This window comes from Scomber japonicus, chromosome 16 (assembly GCF_027409825.1).
Source record: "Scomber japonicus isolate fScoJap1 chromosome 16, fScoJap1.pri, whole genome shotgun sequence".
Classification (NCBI taxonomy): domain Eukaryota; kingdom Metazoa; phylum Chordata; class Actinopteri; order Scombriformes; family Scombridae; genus Scomber; species Scomber japonicus.
Genome location: NC_070593.1, coordinates 4590679 through 4610521, shown reverse-complemented (window position 1 = coordinate 4610521; position 19843 = coordinate 4590679). Strand labels below are relative to the sequence as shown.

At 44.6% G+C, this 19843-nt stretch overlaps 2 protein-coding genes across 2 annotated transcripts in view; one reads left to right on the top strand and one right to left on the bottom strand.

Annotated features, from left to right (window-relative positions):
* The window catches only part of LOC128375815 (transcription factor IIIB 90 kDa subunit-like), a 68231-nt gene that overhangs the window by 25468 nt on the left and 22920 nt on the right, over nucleotides 1–19843 (bottom strand). Inside the window, exons 4-5 of the mRNA XM_053336230.1 lie at nucleotides 16410–16441; nucleotides 7208–7280 (exon numbers count right to left, since the gene is read on the bottom strand). Coding sequence (XP_053192205.1) covers nucleotides 7208–7280; nucleotides 16410–16441 — 105 coding nt within the window. The remainder of the gene's footprint in view (nucleotides 1–7207; nucleotides 7281–16409; nucleotides 16442–19843) is intronic.
* On the top strand, nucleotides 131–5052 carry LOC128375658 (BTB/POZ domain-containing protein 6-B-like). The gene is made up of 4 exons (XM_053336051.1): nucleotides 131–736; nucleotides 1918–2008; nucleotides 2233–2351; nucleotides 3316–5052. The coding sequence occupies exons 1-4, from the start codon at nucleotides 270–272 to the stop codon at nucleotides 4346–4348; spliced, it is 1710 nt and encodes a 569-aa protein (XP_053192026.1). The 5' UTR covers nucleotides 131–269; the 3' UTR covers nucleotides 4349–5052.

Here is a 19843-nt window from a genome sequence, read left to right as displayed (position 1 = left end):
GGAGGATGAGGTGACCGCCAGGAAAAACGTAGGAAAAGTGGACCAAGTTGGAAACGTAGAGAGACACAGGACTCCCAACCTGGACGTATATCTTTTTTTTTTTTTTTTTTTTTTTTTAGATATTTTTAGATGACCGCGGAGTAAATAAACCCTCCCTTTCTTCCACCGACACTTGGTGCATTTCCACCCCCAGATACAGCCTCTGCACGCCGGATACTACACGCAGGAGAAGCCCGGTGGTGCTGCTGGTGGTGGTGGTGCTTGTGCAGATGCCCACTGCAGACTGCAGGTTGCTCCATCATGGCCGGATCATGAGGTGTTTGACTTATCTGCTCTTACTTCCAGAAACACTGAAAAAGTCCAAAAAGGTCGGCAAGCTTCCAGGCAGCAGGCTGCCGGTATGTTATGAGATCCTGACTCTGTCTCTGACCAGCAAGAAGAAGCAGCAGCAGCAGCAGCAGCAGCAAAAGCAGCAGGAGGAGGAGGTGCAAAAGCAGCAGGAGGAGGTGCAGGAGAAGATGGCTGCAGAGTTGTACCCCGCCGCCGCCAACACTAACAACACCAACCTGGCCAATGGCACTACGGTAGCAGACACTGAGAAGAGCAAAGAGGTGCAGGTGTGTCAGGCGAGCAGCAGCAGCAGCGGGGCGACGACACCGACCACCCAGCAAAACATCAACAACAACAATGTAGACCCACCCAGCTGGCAGTGCAGCCACCCAACACTGAGAGAGAGGTAACACTGCCGGACCCCAAAATACACACACACACACACACACACACACACACACACACACACACACACAGAGAGAGAGCGAGAGACAGAGAGAGGTAACACTGCCGGACCCAAAATACACACAAACAGACACACACACACACACACACACTGAGAGAGAGAGAGGTAACACTGCCGGAACCCAAAATACACACACACACATATATATAACACTACCGGACCCCAAAACACACATAAACATACACACACACACTGAGAGAGAGGTAACACTGCCGGACCCCAAAACACACACGCGCACACAGACTGAGAGAGCGAGAGGTAACACTGGATCCAGAACACACACACACACACACACACACACACACACACACACACACACACACACACACACACACACACACACACACACACACACACACACACACACACACACACACACACACACACACTAAAGTGCATTAATGTCATTAAGCAGTAATGACGTGACATTACTAGTGGATTAAAATGACTGTGGTTAAACGCATGGTGATTTGTGTGGTGGAAGAAGTATTTAAATCATTTTACTTATTAGCAACAAAAATGTCTTTAAAGTAAAATAAATACTTCCACTTTGACTTTAATACTTTAACTGTGTTGTGCTTCTTATACTTTGTTTAATTACAGTTAGAAATGCTCCATAAAATGCTTTAAAGTCGCTGCTTTGACCAATTATAATTAGTCATGGTGTTAATTTTTAGATTAAACTATTCCTACATCACATGGTTGCTTAGTTACATTAATATTATTTAAAGTTTAAGACAAAAAACACAAGATTAACCACTTCTACCTTCTATTTTCTCTTTTTTGTGTTATTTTAGAAGCTAGTAAACTTGATATCTGAGTTTTTTTGGGGACTATTGAACATTTGCAAATGTCAGCATGAGCTGTGGGAACTTGCCACTGGCATGAATTCAGAGTTTATAGGTCAAACTATTAAATTCAGGAAAATACGAGTTAGGATCAATTGTTAGTTTAGAGAAGAAAAAAAAAATCATTGGTTGCAACCGTACTGCTGTGGCTTCATCCTAAATAAGCCGTGTCTCCAGGCAAAAACAGTGTGGGAGGACTTGATGTTATACAATACTTGAGGCTTTTTTTTTTATATGATTATTCAGTGAGAAACCTGCTCTGTGCTCTTCTAGGAATGCCTTGATGTTTAACAATGAGCTGATGGCTGATGTCCACTTCATTGTCGGCCCTTTGGGGGGATCGGAGAGGGTTCCAGCACACAAGGTAAAGACATATTTAACCTCTTTAAAATAAACTAGGAGTGACGATAGATGCTTTAAAACTTATGTAATGTTTGTTAAATGTAAAAATATGTTAAAACTGACACTGAAAATAGCTCCAGCTGCTGATTTATTGAACTTAAAGAAGAGTGATTGTGCTTTGCTTGTGTCTAATGCATCTGCCTGCTCCTCCCTCCCTCTCTCGCCCTCTCTCTCTCTCTCTCTCAGTATGTGCTAGCCGTGGGAAGCTCCGTCTTCTGTGCCATGTTTTATGGCGATCTGGCGGAGGAGGAGTCTGAGATCCATATCCCAGATGTGGAACCTGCTGCTTTTCTAATTCTGCTGAAGTAAGCCACTCACCATTCCCCTTCTCCCTCTCTCTCTCCCTCTCTCTCTCTCTCATAACCAACCAGAAGGAGAGATGACAAGCGCAGTCAGTGTCACTTCAAAGCATATTATTACTCATCCAAAGCTAAGCAGAGGCGAATGCCAAAAATGCTGGAAGCGCCAGAGAGCAGCGGCGGCGGCGGCAGCAGCAGCAGCAGCACAGTGCTCTGTAATTGCTGGTTTTCTCAGCACTCTTTGTTCAACTAGAAACCTTTTTTTCTTTTTCTCCTCCTCCCCTTCTCTTTTCTTCATACACACGGCCTGACAATTTTCTTAGGGAGGTGAATATATGCAGACTAGCAGTTATAAATAACCTAAGCCAACCTAAGCCAGCAGCACGGGCCGGTGAATGCTTGGCCTTTTGAGAGAAAAGGGTAAAAACATGTTAAGTCATTACACAATCCTCTTTGAGAAGGAGAAAAGCTGATCTTTATTTCTAGTTTGCTGCTTTTTTGTGGACTTTCGTGATGAAGTGGAAATAATAGCAGCAACAGAAAGAGATGAGAGCTTCGGAGTGTTTTGAAAGGATCTTAATAAAAAGGTCTTAATTAGGCATGGGATAAAAAAGCCACGATAACCGAAACCGCCACATTTTCTGTCTTAAGGTATGAGCTGTTTTTAGTCTGGTTAAAGACAGGAAGTGCTGGTTAAAGACAGGAAGTGCTGGTCAGAAATCCCTCAGGTGGTGCAGCTGCAGCGTAGAGTATCACGACCCCTCACGCTGTCATTTTAGATTCAGGTTAAATGAACATGTCTGTCTTTATTTTTCTTCCTTTCTCATCCTTTCTCAATCTCATACCAGCCCATGCCTCGTCTTAATACTATATCTCAGTATGTGGCGTCATGTTAAATAAGCAGTCGATCTGTTATTAGCACCAAGCTAGCCTCTGTAGTGTAATTAAAAGGTTGTCTTCCTCTCCTCAGGTACATGTACAGTGATGAGATCGACCTGGAGGCAGACACGGTGCTGGCCACCTTGTACGCTGCCAAGAAGTACATCGTCCCTGCGCTGGCCAAGGCCTGCGTCAACTTCCTGGAAACCAGCCTGGAGGCCAAGAACGCCTGCGTGCTGCTCTCCCAGAGCCGCCTGTTCGAGGAGCCGGAGCTGACGCAGCGCTGCTGGGAGGTGATCGACGCCCAGGCCGAGCTCGCCCTCTGCTCCGAGGGCTTCTGCGAGATCGACCTGCAGACGCTGGAGATCATCCTGCGGAGGGAGACGCTCAACACGAAGGAGGTGGTGGTGTTCGACGCCGTTATGAGCTGGGCCTCGGCCGAGTGCAAAAGACAAGGTTTGGGTCCGACCACCCGCAACAAAAGAGACGTGTTGGGGAAGGCGCTGTTCTTGGTGCGGATCCCCAGCATGAGTCTGGAGGAGTTTGCGGACGGGGCGGCGCAATCCGACATCCTGACACTGGAGGAGACGCACAATGTGTTCCTGTGGTACACGGCGGCGAAAAAGCCCACACTGGACTTCCCTCTGGATGCGAGGACGGGCCTGGCGCCTCAGAGGTGCCACCGCTTCCAGTCGTCGGCCTACCGGAGCAACCAGTGGCGTTACCGCGGCCGCTGCGACAGCATTCAGTTCGCTGTGGACAAACGGATCTTTATCGCCGGGCTGGGACTGTACGGGTCGAGCGGAGGGAAGGCAGAGTACAGCGTGAAAATCGAACTGAAGAGACAAGGGGTGACTCTGGCTCAGCACCTGACTAAGTTCGTATCGGACGGGTCGAGCAGTACGTTTCCGGTGTGGTTCGAGCATCCTGTTCAGGTGGAGCAGGACGCCTTCTACACCGTCAGCGCCGTGCTGGACGGGAACGAACTGAGCTATTTCGGCCAGGAGGGCATGACGGAGGTGCAGTGTGGGAAGGTGACATTTCAATTCCAGTGCTCCTCCGACAGCACCAACGGGACCGGAGTACAGGGAGGACAGATCCCCGAGCTTGTGTTCTATGCGTAAGCTGCTCCGGACTGCTGACGGGAACGTTTCTAGTTTAGCCTCGCCTCCCAGCCTTCAAAGTAATGTAGCATTAAAGACACTTGAGTAATGTCACACTAAATGGCCTGGTTAGTTCTCTGAGAGACTATTTTAAAAAGCAAAAAGGAGCTGTTTGTTTTATCTTATTTAATTTAATGTTTTTTGGGTTGTTTTTTCTTTTTCTTTTTTTAATTTAAATACTTGGTTAACGTTATTTGCTCTGATGCCTGTGTTTTAAAGGGCTGCGGCTGCTGTAGAAACAACATTTAAACACAGTTGATTTGTGGTTATGTATCAAAAAGCTGAGCTCCAACAACTGGAACAAGTAGGGACTGCTTCAAAAAAAAAAAAAAAAAAAATGGTGTAATTGCAAGTCTTATATTATAATGTTGTTACTATAGTGCAAGCAGCAACATTACACATTACACAAGGAGCAAACTTTATGTAGTGTTATGAATCTAAAATGCAAAAAAAAGAAAAACAGTAGAAATCTTGTCAGAAACAGAGTTGTTTTGCACTTGAGAGGACGGCCTCGGAAACGTTGTCTTTTTTTTTGTAAAATACAAATTTAACTGTTAACGGCTTGATGCTGTTAAAAAAGAAAAGAGACCTGACGTGTTCTGTACGGGAATGCTTATAACACCTGATGGAAAAACATAAAGGTTATAATGTGATTGAAGCCATGAGAGAGAGACGTCACATCATTATGGGGAGCTGGGGGTTTTATATGAGGGGCTGCAGCGCCCTCTGGTTACATCACAGGGAACTGCACCTTGGTTTAGTATGGAAACACTGGGGAGGCTTTATATTAGAGAAATGTGGATGAATGGATTAATGAAAGAGGTCCAAAAAGAGTCCTTAAATCCAAATCTACTATCATTATTATTATGGTTTAATTAATTAATAGGGACGGATGCATTTTATATAGAAAGGCTAAAACTGTCTGATGCAAGTATCACAGTGTTTAACTTGCAACAGCTGTTCCTAGGAGCTGTTCCTTTGTGAAAGTAAGATGTAAAAATAGAGAATAAACAGGAAGTAAAGCAAGCAAGGTTAAAGATTACACATAAAACCAGACATGAGGACATGTTTGAGTCTCATGAAAGTTGTGAGAAGTGCAGCAAATTTCACATATGATGTTCTTATTAGAGGAATGTGAATGAATGGATTAATGAAAGTACCAACAGGGGGCAAAGACACAGAGGTCCAAAAAGAGTCCTTAAATCCAGATTCTATTATTATTATTATTATTACGGTTTAATTAATTAATTAATTAATAAGGATGGATGCAGTTTATATAGAAAGGCTAGAACTGTCTCATGCAAGTATAACAGTGTTTATAGCTAATGCTAATGCTAATGCTAACTTGCAACAGCTGTTCCTAGGAGGGCTTTTGTGAAAGATAGAGAATAAACAGGAAGTAAAGCAAGCAAGGTTAAAGATTACACATAAAACTAGACATGAGGACATTGTGGAGTCTCTTGAAAGTTGTGGAAAGTGCAGCAAATGTTCTTGTTCAAGTTAGATTCATAATATAATATCATATCATATAATATAATGTAATAAGTTACAGATGATCCACACACGTTTAACTGCTGATTTAACGTCTCAACTGATATTTATTTGTATTATATTTTGCTATTTTTCTATTATACAGCTGCACAGTGCATATTTTTTAGTAACAAGACAATATAAAATCAACAGTATATGGTAGTATTTTATATGAGAGGGGTATTTCATGTTGCAGGAAGGTTTGGGTATGATTTAAAGTGCAGAGATCATGTGTTGATGGGATAAAGAAGCAGACTACATCCTCTCATTATTCATACATGCTTGAAGCTTATAATTGAGACTAAAAGTGAATCCAAACTGAATGATTGTGACATGAGTCCTTCCTTCTGGGGATAATAAGTCTTACACACATCAACATGGAGGTGAAAGGTTTGTCTCATATTCTACTTCTTTTTTTTCACAGTAGAAACAATCCAACAACACACTCCAAAGTCTATATTTACAGTCTATAAACGTCACTGGAATCAACCTTATATCCTCATATTTGACCTTTCTAATTTCTAATCTAATCTAATCTCCTTCCTTCCTCCCTCCTTCTTTCCTGTCCTTTCTTTCCTTCCTTCCCCTTTTCCATCCTTCCTTCCCTCCTTCCTCCCTTCTTTCTTTCTTTCCTCTGTCCTTCTTTCCTTCCTTTCTCCTTCCTTCCTTCTTTCCTTTGTCTTTCCTTTCTTCCTTCCTTCCTCTTTTCCTTTCTCCCTTCTCCCTCCTTCCTTTCTTCCTTCTTTCCTCTGTCTTTCCTTTCTTCCTTCCTTCCTCTTTTCCTTTCTCCCTCCTTCCTTCTTTCCTCTGTCCTTCTTTCCTTTCTCTTTTCCTTTCTCCTTCCTTCCTTCCTCTTTTCCTTTCTCCCTCCTTCCTTCCTTCTTTCCTTCCTTCCTCCCTTCTTTCCTTCCTTCCTCCCTTCTTTCTTTCCTCCCTCATTACTCCACCCCCCTTCCTTCCCTTCCTTCCTTCCTCTGTCCTTCTTTCATTTATTCATGTTAATTTAATATCTTTTAGTAAAAGTCAGGATATCTCAGCTTGTCCTGCTTCAACTTTGACTGTTAGTTATTAAAACTTTATGGAAGTTGGCGATTAAAACCCAGAAGTACAGTTTAAGTCACTTATAAAGTAAAAAATGACATTAAATGAACTAGTTCCAGCTTGTTCATATCATTAGAACATTTTTTATCTTTTGGTTTGGAGCTGATTTAGATGCAGCACATCTCAATTCATGTAAATCTTGCATAGTGAGTAGTGGGACAGAATGAGGAAGAGTGAAGAATTTGGTACCTATAGCCGGAGCGTTGATGCACAGCTCTCGGGCCAAGACGAGGAAAGTTCTTCCCAGGATGTAGACGTTGACCTGCGGAGGAGAGAAAAAATAAACCAGATCATTAAACGGTCCATACGCTTCCTGTTAGGTCTGATCCTCTAACTGAATTTAGGGTTTTTTATGTGATCCTGTACATTTTAATTGAGTTGCAATGACAACAGGAGCATTTTTAAACTCACTCACAGCTACTTATAGACTCACAGTAGAGCTCAGTCTGAAGTTTAACCCTCCTGTTGTCCTCCCGGGTCAAACTGACCCCATCTCTCTTTTGACTGTTCCTTCTTTCCTCTTTCTTTAATTTTTCCTTCGTTCTTCCCCTCCTTCCATCTTTCTTTGGTCCCTCCTCCTCCTTCCTTCCTTCCTTCAATTCTTCTTTTCCTCCCTCCCATCCACTCCTTTACTTCCTTCCATCCTTCCTTCCTTCCTCGTTTCCTCCATCCCTTCCTCCCTCTTTTCCTTCTCTCCTTACTTCCTTCCTCTTTTCCTCCCTCCTTACTCCTTTCCCTCCTCCCCTTCTTCCCTCCTTCCTCCTCTCCTCCATCCCTCCTTACTCCTTTCCTTCCTTCCTCCCTCCTTCTTTTCCTCCATCCCTCCTTCCTTCCTTCCTTCCTCCTTACTACTTTCCCTCCTCCCTTTCTTCCTGCCTTCATTCCTTCCTTCCTCCTCTCCTCCATCCCTCCCTCCTCCTTTCCTTCCTTACTCCCTTCCTTCCTTCTCTCCTTACTTCCTTCTTCTTTTCCTCCATCCCTCCTTACTCCCTTCCTTCCATCCACCCTTCCTTCCTTCCTTCCTTCCTCCCTTCCTTCTCTCCTTACTTCCTTCCTCTTTTCCTCCCTCCTTACCCCCTTCCTCTTTTCCTCCCTCTTTACCCCCTTTCCTTCCTTCATCATCCCTTCCTCCTGTTCTCCAAGGACAACAGGAGGGTTAAAAAAAACCTTGTGTGTGTTAGAGAGTATTTAGGATATGAGATAAGTCTGTTGCGTCAGCGTTCAGGGTGAAAGTGTCCTGCGTTGTTACATAATCGACCTCTACGAGCCTGCGGAGCATTTAGCTTCAATATGTGTGATTAAAAAGCTCAGCTCTGAGCTCTGCTGCCATTTCAAGGGATTTGCCCCTTTTTCTCCCCCTCCTCCTCTTCACCCTCCTCCTCTTCCTCCTCTACCATCAACATATCAACATGCACACTCTCTATATATGTTTTTATCTTATTTTGACTAGAAGCAGGTTAGGACAGTTTATTTCACTGTCGGGTCAGAAAAAGACATTTTCACTCAGCTGTTGGTTATTTATTCAGATTCTGACCCTGATAATGTTTCTGTATCAGAGTTAAGAAGCAGTAGTAGCTTTAACCCTCCTGTTGTCCTCGAGTCAAGGAAGGAAGGATGGAAGGGAGGAAGAAGGCAGAAAAGAAAAGGAGGAAGGAGGTAGGAGGGAGGGAGAAAGGAAAGAAGGAAGGGAGAAAGGAAAGGAAGGACAGAGGAAAGAAGGAAGGAAGGAAGGTAGGAGGGAGGGAGGGAGAAAGGAAAGAAGGAAGAGAGGAAGGTAAGGGGGAGGAAAGAAAGAAGGAGGGAAGGAAAAAAGGAGGAAGGAAAGAAGGAAGGAAGGAACAGTCAAAACAGACGGACCTTCCTCCATCCCCTTTCTTCCTTCCTTCCTCTGTCCTTCTTTCCTTCCTTCCTCTTTTCCTTACTCCCTCCTTTCCTTCCTTCCTTCCTTCCTTCTTTCCTCTGTCCTTCTTTCCTTCCTTCCTTCCTTCCTTCCTTCCTTGACTTGAAGGAACAGGAGGGTGAAACTCCTTAAAGTTCATCACTGAAGTCGTTTTCTAGGGTGTGCAGCTTCTTATTAAAACTTTAACAAACACAAGGAACTGATTCAATAACAGCTGATGAGTGTTTCCTCCTCCTCAACTCACAACCCCGCCAAATTAAGAGCTGAAATAATTAAGACGATTAATTACTTTAAATTAATGAAACCCAAATAAAACTCAGATCTGCTGCTTTTCTTTTGTCTGACATGAAAAGTAGACTGAATATTTTTTATTTTTTTTGGGGGGGGGGGGGGGGGGGGGGGGGGGGGGTTCGTTGATTGTCAGATTAATGGAAAAAAAAAAGTAATTTAATAATCTCGCTGCAGGCGTCTGAGGAATTATAGTGGACATTTTTCACAATCAATTCAGAGATTAATGAAGAAAATCATCATCAGATTAAAAAGATAATAAATGTAATTGTTGGCTGAAGCTTTAGAGCCAGTTTATAGTATTTAAACCTGCTGCTGCTTCCTGTCGTCCCTCCCGGGTCAAATTGACCCATCTCTCTTCTGACTGTTCCTTCCTTCCCCTCCTTCCTTCCTTTCTTCCTCTTTCTTTAATTGTTGCTTTGTTTCTTCCCCTCCTTCCCTCTTTCTTTTGCTCCCTCCTCCTTCATACTTCTTTCCTCACTTCCTTCCATCCTTTCTTCGTTCCCTCCTTACTCATTTCCTTCCTTCCTTCCTTCCTTCCTCCATCCCTCCCTTTCCTCCCTCTCTCCCTTCCTTCCTCCCTCTCTCCCTTCCTTCCTCCCTCCCTCCTTTCCTTCCCTTCCTCCCTCCCTTTTCCTTACTCCTTTCCTTCCTTACTCCCTCTTTATTCCTTTCCTCCCTCCCTCCTTACTGCTTTCCTTCTTTCCTTCCTTCTTTCCTCCCTTCCTTGATCTAAGGACAACAGGAGGGTTAAAATAAGGGATAAATGTGTTTATATTCCTTAAACGGGTTAAATGGAGACTTTCCTGCCACTCTCTTCTGTCTGTCGTCTGTAGGTTTTGGACTAATTGTCTAAATTAATCAAACCGTATCAGATTAAGAGACGATGAAAATCACATTTAGTTGCAGTTCTAGACACGTTTATATTATTCTTTGTGTCTGCTGGAATGAACTAAAGAGGATTTAAAGGGATTAATGTGTTTATATTCCTCAAAATAAGATAATAATGAGTTAAAATAAACACTGATTAAATGAAATGGCTTTAATTTGAGACAGAAATGAGAACTTCCTCTCATCTTTCTCTTTATTCTTTCTCCCTATTTTTCAAAATAAGAGATTAATGGGTTAAAATGCAGAGTTAGAATGAAGAACTTCCTCTCATCTTTCTCCTTTATTTCCTGTCACATCTCTTCTGTCTGTAGTCTGCAGGTTTTGGGACTAATTGTCACATTAATGGAGCCGTTTGAAGACGTTTATAAAGTGATTAACTGAGACAAACATTATCAGATTAAAAGATAATGAAAATCACAGTTATATTCAGTCCTAGACAGTTTGCTTGAACGAGCTAAAGAGGATTTAAGGGGGAACAATAGGTGTTTATATTTTTCAAAATAAGTTAGTTAAAATGCTGAGTCAACAAAAAACTTTGCAGTCTGGGGAATTATAAAGTGGATATTTTTCCCCAAATTTATTAATCGATAAACTGAGAAAATCAGATTAAAAGATAATGAAACTCACAGTTAGTTGCAGTTCAGACAGTTTTATAGTATTATTTGTGTGTCTGCTGGAATGAACTAAAGAGGATTTAAGGAGGAAGAATGTGTTTCTATTTTTCAAAATAAGATAATAATGGGTTAAAATGCTGAATAAGAACGAAGAACTTCCTCTCATCTTCCTCCTTTATTTCCTGTCACATCTCTTCTGTCTGTAGTCTGCAGACAAACATGATAAGATTAAAAGATAATGAAAATCTGAGTTATATTCAGTCCTAGACAGTTTTATGTGTGTTTAGCTTGAACGAGCTAAAGAGGATTTAAGGGGGAAATATGTACTTATATTTTTCAAAATAAGATAACGAGTTAAAATGCTGAGTCAACAAAGAACTTTCTTATCGGATTAAGAGATAATGAAATGTTAGTTGCAGTTTTATAGTATTTTGGTAAATCTACATGTGAGTACGTGAAGGAAAAAAGGGGATTTAAGGTGGAAAAATGTGTTTAAATAAGATATTAAGAAGTTAATGAGCCAAATGAAACGTCAGAAATGAGAACTTTTATCTCAACTGTCTAATAAAAGGCACAATAACACCCGAAAGCACTTCCATTAAAAATAAAAAAGGTACAATTTGGTTTTCAACACATTTCAACACCTCACACACACACACACACACACACACTTTTCCATATCAAACTGTGTATTTCTGACTTTCTGGAGCAGGATCTGATGAGAAATCCCCAGTGCTGCTAAAAACTAGGCTGAGCAGCAAACTAGAAACATGTTTTTTTTTCTTCTTCTTCTTCACTGCAGGAAAAAGCAGCAGCAGCAGAGTTTGAGGAGGACAAGTGTGTCATGGAGGTTATCACTGCTGGCAACTCCCATCACAGATGTTTCATTGTGTGTTTGTGGGTTTTTTTAACCCACAACATCTCCAGAAGGGGACGGCAATAAATTTCAGCCCCACCTCCCCCTCCCTCCTCTTCCCCTTCCCTTCCCCTCCTGGTTTTATCTGAAAGGATCTAATGATGAATACTGCTGAATAACAAAAAGCCACGAGGCTCCACATCTATCATTTTACTTTTAACCCAGATTAAGTTACGTCGGGCTCCGCGGGGGTCAAACACCGAGACAGAAGGTAGAGAGAGCGGCAGGATCGGGTCGTGAACTTGCGTCAGAGCTCCGTCATTCCTTCTGATGGACTTTCTCTAACAGGAGGAGGAGGAGGAGGAGGAGGAGGAGGAGGAGCAGCAGACAGACGGACTCTAGCTCAGGCAGAGACGCAGATGCTGCTGCTGCTATCCTGGGAAGTGGATTCCAGAGAGAGGAATTTATACATGAGAGCAGAAACAGGGAGTGTGGTGGAAGAGGAGGAGGAGGTGGTGGTGGAGGAGAAGAGGAAGTGGAGGAGAAGGAAGAGGAAGAGGAGAAGGAGGAGGAAGAGGAAAAGGAAGAGGAGGAGGAGGAGGAGGTGGAGGAGGAGAAGGAGGTGGTGGAGGAGGAAGAGGAGGAGGAAGAAGAGAAGGAGGTGGAGAAAGAGGAGGAGAGGAATGACAGGTGAATGGAAGGAGGGAAGGAAAGAAAGAAAGAAGGAAGAAAGGAAAATAAGACAAGGAGGAATAAGGAAGGAAGGAAGGAAGGAAGGAAAAGAAGACATGCAGGAAAGATGGAAGGAAGAAAGGAAGAAGGAAAGAAGGACAGATGAAAGAAAGGTTGGAAGGAAGGGTTAGGGGATAGAAGGGAAAAGGAAGGAAGGAAGGAAGGAGGGAAGGAAGAAAGGAAGGAAGGAAAGAAAGAAGGAAGAGAAGAAAGGCAAGAAAGATGGAGGAAAGGAGAGGATAAAGGAAGGAAGGAAGGACGGACGGAAGGAAAATGGGCCGGATTGGACCCCTTGGCGGGCCAGTTCTGGCCCACGGGCCTCATGTTTGACCCCCCTGATGTAACTGATAGAAATGAGACCCAAAGCTGTAAAAACAGTAAAATAATCCTTTAACTGTGAAACCTTTGAATCAAAGTCAGACTTCTATCTTTACTCATTCATGCAGCAAAGACACAAACAAACTTTTCCTCTTTGGTCTGAACATGATACGAGGATCAGAGACGAGGTTAAAGCTGAGGAGAAAATAATCCTCCCTCCTTCTTTCCGCTGCGGCGCTAAGTGAATCCTTCCAGGTCACAAAGGTCAAGAAAGGTCAACAGCAAACGCTCCACGATGACCAAAAACACCGAGCGGAGCGGTCACTCGATACTTTCTAAGTCTGAACAGGTGGAGCAGCTTTCAATTAACCCTCCTGTTGTCCTCGAGTCAAGGAAGGAAGGGAGGAGGAAGGAGGGAAGGAAGGAAGGTAGGAGGGAGGGAAGGAAGGAGGGAAGGATAGGAGGAAGGAATGTAGGTAGGAGGGAGGGAGAAAGGAAAAGAAGAAGGGAGGAAGGAAGGAAAGAAGGACAGAGGAAAGAAGGAAGGGAGGAAGGTATGTAGGAGGAAAGAAAGAGAGAAGGAGGGAGGGAGGAAGGAAGGAAGGAAGGGAGGAAGGAAGGAGGGATAGAAAGGAGGAAGGGAGGGAGGAAGGAGGGAGGAAGGAAGGTAGGAAGGATGAAGGAAAAGAAGGAAGGAGGGAAGGAAGGAGGGAGGGAGAAAGGAAAAGAAGAAGGACAGAGGAAAGAGGGAAGGGAGGAAGGTATGGGGGAGGAAAGAAAGGAAGGAAGGAAGGAAGGAAGGAAGGAAAGAACAGTGAAAACAGACGAGAGGACGACACAAAGGTTAAAGGATTCCTGATGGGACTTGTGACTCGTGTGTGTGTGTGTGTGTGTGTGTGTGTGTGTGTGTGTGTGTGTGTGTGTGTGTGTGTGTGTGTGTGTGTGTGAGACGGAGGGAAACTCAAACTAAATTAATGAGCGTCAAACGAGCCTCTACAGAAACCACAGAGCCGAGCAGCTGCTGTCAACAGGTCTGCAAATGAAAAGAGTAGGATGGTGAAGGAAGCCAGAGTAGGATGGTGAAGGAAGCCAGAGTAGGATGGTGAAGGAAGCCAGAGTAGGAAGGAAACCAGAGTAGGATGGGGAAGGAAGCCAGAGTAGGATGGCGAGGGAAGCCAGAGTAGGATGGTGAAGGAAGCCAGAGTAGGACGGTGAAAGAAGCCAGAGTAGGATGGCGAAGGAAGCCAGGGTAGGATGGCGAAGGAAGGCAGGGTAGGATGGCGAAGGAAGCCAGAGTAGGATGGCGAAGGAAGCCAGAGCAGGATGGTGAAGGAAGGCAAGGTAGGATGGTGAAGGAAGCCAGAGTAGGACGGCGAAGGAAGCCAGAGTAAGACGGCGAAGGAAGCCAGAGTAAGACGGCGAAGGAAGCCAGAGTAGGACGGCGAAGGAAGCCAGAGTAGGATGGTGAAGGAAGCCAGAGTAGGACGGTGAAGGAAGCCAGAGTAGGATGGTGAAGGAAGGCAGGGTAGGATGGTGAAGGAAGCCAGAGTAGGATGGTGAAGGAAGCCAGAGTAGGATGGCGAAGGAAGCCAGAGTAGGACGGCGAAGGAAGCCAGAGTAGGACGGCGAAGGAAGCCAGACTAGGATGGTGAAGGAAGCTCCGTGTGTTTGACTGATGTGGACTCAGTGGTGTCAAAACTCTGCCAGTTTAAATTAAAGTTAGAGAAGTGAACATTTAAGATGCTTTTTGCTCTTCAGTCTGTTCTGAGATGACTGATGTGTACCGTAGAGCATTAAAATGTAATCAAAGCCGAACCCTGAAGCTGCAAACATTCATTGTTTCTCCTTTAAAAGATTAAAAAGCAGCTTGATTAAAAAAACATTTTAAAAACAGGGTTTAACACCTGCTGATGTGAAAGTAAGACATCCAGTATCAGATCCATTTATTCACTCATGAACTCGTTAGTTTTTCTTTTCATATCTGTCGAGCTTCAGGGTGTGACAATGTTCAGTAACAAAAGTTATAAATGACAGTGTGTCTAAAACTCAAAAGATGAAGGAAGGGAGGGAGGAAGGGCAGAAAGAAGGACAGAGGAAAGAAGGAAGGAAGGAAGGAAGGAAGGAAGGAAGGAAGGAAGGAAGGAAGGAAGGAAGGAAGGAAGGAAGAAGACCTGTGGAAAGGAGAAGAAGATAGAAAAAAGAGAGGGAGGAAGAAAGTAAGAAATAGAGGAAGGAGTGGGCCGGATTGGACCCCTCGACAGGCCTGTTCTGGCCCGCGGGCCGCATGTTTGACATCCCTGTTGTAAAGTCTGATGGCTGAACTTGTTAGTTTTTCTTTTCATATCCGTTAAGCTCCAGGGTTTGACAATAAGTTATAAATTATAGTGTATTTAAGAAGTTAAGCTCAAAAGATTTAGAATGAGGTGATAATTTAAACCTTATACTTTATAAACCTGAGTTTCACATTCGATGGAAACACAACAGGAAGGATACAAGTTGAGGGTTTTTACTTCCTGTTAAACTTTAAAACTGATTAAGTAGAGGTTGTATTTCTTCACACCGTCTTCTTCTAATGCAACATTTCACCCACAGCTTTCCTTCCTCTGCTTGCTCGTGACCTGAAGAGACCCCCCTACCACCCTCCTACACCCTCCCCCACCCTCCCCCAACCCCGAATACCAAACTCCCTGCTGTGTTTGCTTTCTATTGCACCTGTTTTGAAGACTTTCATGCATGTGTGCAGAGATATGCATCACATAGAAAACATAGAAAACTAAAAGAATGAGTAGAAAGAGTAAGATGCTTAAAAGAAGAATGAATAAGATGCTTAAAAACTGAAAAAGAAAAAAAGAAAAGTGAAAACAGCTGATCGTTAAGTTCAGTATTGATTTATCCCCAATCACCCGATCAATAGCTTTACTACTACTACTTTAACAGCTTTGTAAGAACAGATTGAGACTGACAAAGCCCCCCCCACCCCCTCCCACTCCCCACTCCTCCTCCTCATTCATCCAAACAATGCAAAGCAGAACAAGTGGGATCCATAAATAAAAAATAAAGTGATTGGTGGATCAACAGCAGCACCCTAAATGCTGGACATTAATAACCCCACCCACCCAAAAATCCACTTCAAATCCCCTCCCAGCCTCCACATGTCAGGGTGTGGATGATAGGGAGTGGGGTGCGGGGGTGGGGGGAGGGGCGGCCCGGCTCCTCCAGGACAGCTGGGTGCATAAAAATAAAAGCCCCTGACCAGCTGTGCCTCTGAGAAATGTCCCCCACCCCCTCCCCTCCCCTCCCTCCTCCTTTAGCACCAGCAGCACCACCACACCCCTGACTCACGATGAATCGGCTGCCATCAAATATGCAGACAAATGGAAGGGCTTTCTAAATTTACACACACACACACACACACACACACACACACACACACACACACACACACACACACACACACACACACACACACACACACACACACACACACACGTTTAATTACATGGGTGAAAGTCCTGAATGCAAGATGACTGCAGCAGGACCAAGTGGTTAGAGGCAGAGATGCATCATGGGAGTCGTGGTGAGAGGTATAAAGAGGATTTAAGTGGCTGCTATAACAGGAGGAGGGAGAGGGAGGGGGGATTGGGGGGGGGGGGGGCATTACAACACATCAAAGCTAAAGAGAAAAAAGTTAACTTTAAAAAGTTCAAAGTGTGGAGTTTCCCTGGGTGCTTTTCTGTTTTAATGGATGTAATGAAGTGAGTTTGTGTTAGATTTGTAGTTTTTGACTCTTACCTGCAGGAGATCACTGAGGTCCAGCAGCATGTCTGAGCGGAGCTGGTTAAGGAGACAAATATTCATAGTAGAAAAAACAGTAAATGTGATTTCGTTTTTTTGCCCGGTTAAAGAGACAAATGGAAGGAAGGAAGGAAGGAAGGAAAGAAGGAAAGAAGGAAGTGAAATGATCTCACTTTAAAACTATCAAATATAAATAAAATGTTTTCAGTGTATTTATGACTTTAACCTTCGTGTCGTCCTTCTCTTCCTCTTCCCCCCTACCTTCCTGCCTTCCCTTCCTTTCTTCCTTCCTTCCCTTCCTTCCTCCCTTCTATCATTCCTTCCTTCCTGCCGTCTTTCCATCTTTCCTTCCTTCCTCCTTTCCTTTCTTTCATCATTCCTTCCCTCCTTCCTTCCTTCCTTCCCTCCTTCCTTCCATCCATCCATCCTTCCTTCTTTCCATCCATCCATCCATCCTTCCTTCTTCCTCCTTTCCTTCCATATTTACTTCCATCATTCCTTCCTCCTTTCCTTCCTTCCTTTCTTCCTCCCTTCCTCCCTTGACTCGAGGACAACAGGAGGGTTAAACCTGCATAGTGGACAAAGTGTTAAGCTGGAGCAGCTGCATCAGTAAATCTAACGTGACATCACAGCGTCGCCTCTGACCAGACGCCTCCTCTAAATCTACTGATGGACCGGCCGCCGCCCTCGCTGTGACCTCACCAAAAAACACACACGCACACACACACACACACACACACACACACGCCTGCCTCCTCATCAGCCTCTGGACATCAACATCCTCCTCCCAAAAGAACCGGAGCCGGTCTCCATGGCGACGGGTGCACCTGTCTCCAGGCTGCCGGCGGTGGATTAGAGAGGCGTTTCAGCTGAAAAGGCCTCAACAGTGGAATTAGCGGCAGATGAAAATGGAAAAAAGATAATCCGAGCACGCGCCGTCTGGAGATTACAGACGACGACTCCCTTAAATCAGGAACATAAACAATAGAGGGTCCTTTCAACACATCTGGAGCCACTGAGGGAATATAATGAGGGTGTTGGGGGGGGGGGGGTTAATTAAGGGTGATTCAGATTTAACCCTCCAGTTGTCTTCAAGTCAAGGAAGGAAGGAAGGAAAGAAGGAGGGAAGGGAGGAAGAAGCGAGGAAGGGAGAAAGAAGAAAGGAAAGGAGGGAGGAAGGAAAGAAAGAAGGAAGGAAGGAAGGAAGGAAGGAAGGAAGGAAAGAAGGAAACGAGGAGGAAGGAAGGGAGAAAGAAGACAGGAAAGGAGGGAGGGAGGGATGGATGAATGGATGAAGGAAGGAAGGAAAGGAGGGAGGGAGGGAGGTAGGGAGGGAGGAAAGAAGGTAGGAGGGAGGGAGGAAGAAAGGAAGGAAGGAGGGAGAGAGGAAGGAAACAAGGAAGGAAGGACGGAGGAAGGACAGAGGAAGGACAGAGGAAAGAAGGGAGGAAAGGAAGGAAGGAAGGAAGGAAGGAAGGAAGGAAGGAAGGAAGGGAGGAAGAATGAAGGAAAGGAGGGAGGGAGGGAGGAAAGAAGGAAGGGAGGAAGAATGAAGGAAAGGAGGGAGGGAGGAAGAATGAAGGAAAGGAGGGAGGGAGGGGACTTCCCTAGATTAATTAATCATTTTGAGAACATTTTTTAAAAAAAGGGAAACTTCCTAATTTTTGATTCCAGCTTCTGAAATCTGAATATTTTCTGTTCATTTTGTCTACTGTGATGATAAATTGAAAATCTTTGAGTTGTGGAGGAAAGTCACTTTTCCAGTTTCCAAAAACAACTAATCACTTAGTCGGGACAGATTAATAGATTATAATCATTAAAAAGTTTTAGATTTGTGGAGGAAATGAATCCAGGAAGGAAGACAAAGAGGCAAACAGAAGGAAAGAGTGTCAGACCATCTGTCAGCAGTCTGAACATCCACACGAGAGCCAGACATTGTGGTTCAGTTCTCGTTAAATTAAACTTCCAGATTACACGGATGTTTCCTTTTATTGTCATTCTTTCACTTCTTCTTCTTCTCTTCCTCCGTCCCGTCTCTCCCCTGCGACTACAACACTAACACAGACTCACCCAGCTGTGGAAAAAGGAAGTGAGGAGCGGAGCTATTTTTAAACCTCGGGGCCTCACTCCTCCAACACACACACACACACACACACACACACACACACACACACACACACACACACACACACCACACACACCACACACACCACACACACCACACACACCACACACACACACACACACACGCGAAACAAAAGGCCGGTAAACAAAGCAGCAGGAACTCTCCTCGCCCGTCTTTCATTAGGTAAACCTGAAACCGCTCCGCTGTTACGTAACACGATCATCTGAGCGTCCTCTAAACACGAGTGAGTCAGGAGTAAACTGAGCACCAAAACACAGAGGAGGAGGAGGAGGAGGAGGAGGAGGAAGAGCAGGAAGAGGAAGAGGAAGAGGAAGACGACGAGGACGAGGAAGAGGAGGAGGAGGAAGAAGAAGAAGAAGAGGAAGAGGAGGAGGAAGAGGAGGAGGAGGAGAACAAGGAGGAAGAGGAGGAAAGGAGGAGGAAAAGAGGAGGAGGAGAACAAGGAGGAAGAGGAGGAGGAAGAGGAAGAGGAGGAGGAGGAGGAGGAGGAGGAGGAGGAGGAAGACGAGAAGGACGATAAGGACGAGGAAGAGGAGGAGGAGGAGGAGGAAGAGGACGAGGAGGAGGAGGGGGAGGAGGAGGAAGAGGAAGAGGAGGAAGAGGAGGAGGAGGAGCTGGAGCCGCCCCTGCTTATGAAAAAAAGATGAACCTTAAGAAAAAAAAAAAAGTCCCATTATCCCGACGGTGACATCATCACTCTCGACTTCAATAGCTGGCCGTTAGCGGCTCATGAAACATTAAGAGAGGCGGCGCTGCTCGGCCTCCGCTGGCTCACATCAAACAGTAACCTGAGAGCTTTGATGTGCCGGCGAGTTTTTAAAAGATGCAGATATGCAAAGTTAACAAGTTCGTCTTCAAGTAGCAGTGAACTTTTACTCGGGTGCTAAGTGTGCGATTAAAAAAAAAAAAAAAAAAAAAAAAGGTTCCTCGTGCCAGCAGGAAACAGATCTGATCCATTATGGATGCTGTTCTTTGATCGGATCAGAACATTTAATCAGACAGGAACACACAGTCTACTAGCTGTGCTCCTCTGGGTGCTGGAGGTGTTTAAAAAGGAGCATCGACACCCAGGGGTGCTGCCAGGGATTTTTGGGCCCCATTAACCCTTTATAGGACACTCATTGAAAGGAAGGGAGGAAGGAAGGAAGGAAGGATGGAGAAAGGAAGGAAGGACGGAGGAAAGAAGGAAGGAAGGAAGGTGGGGGAGGAAAGAAAGAGAGAAGGAGAGAGGGAGGGAGGGAGGGAGGAAGAAGGAAGGAAGGAAAGGAAGGACGGAGGAAGGAAA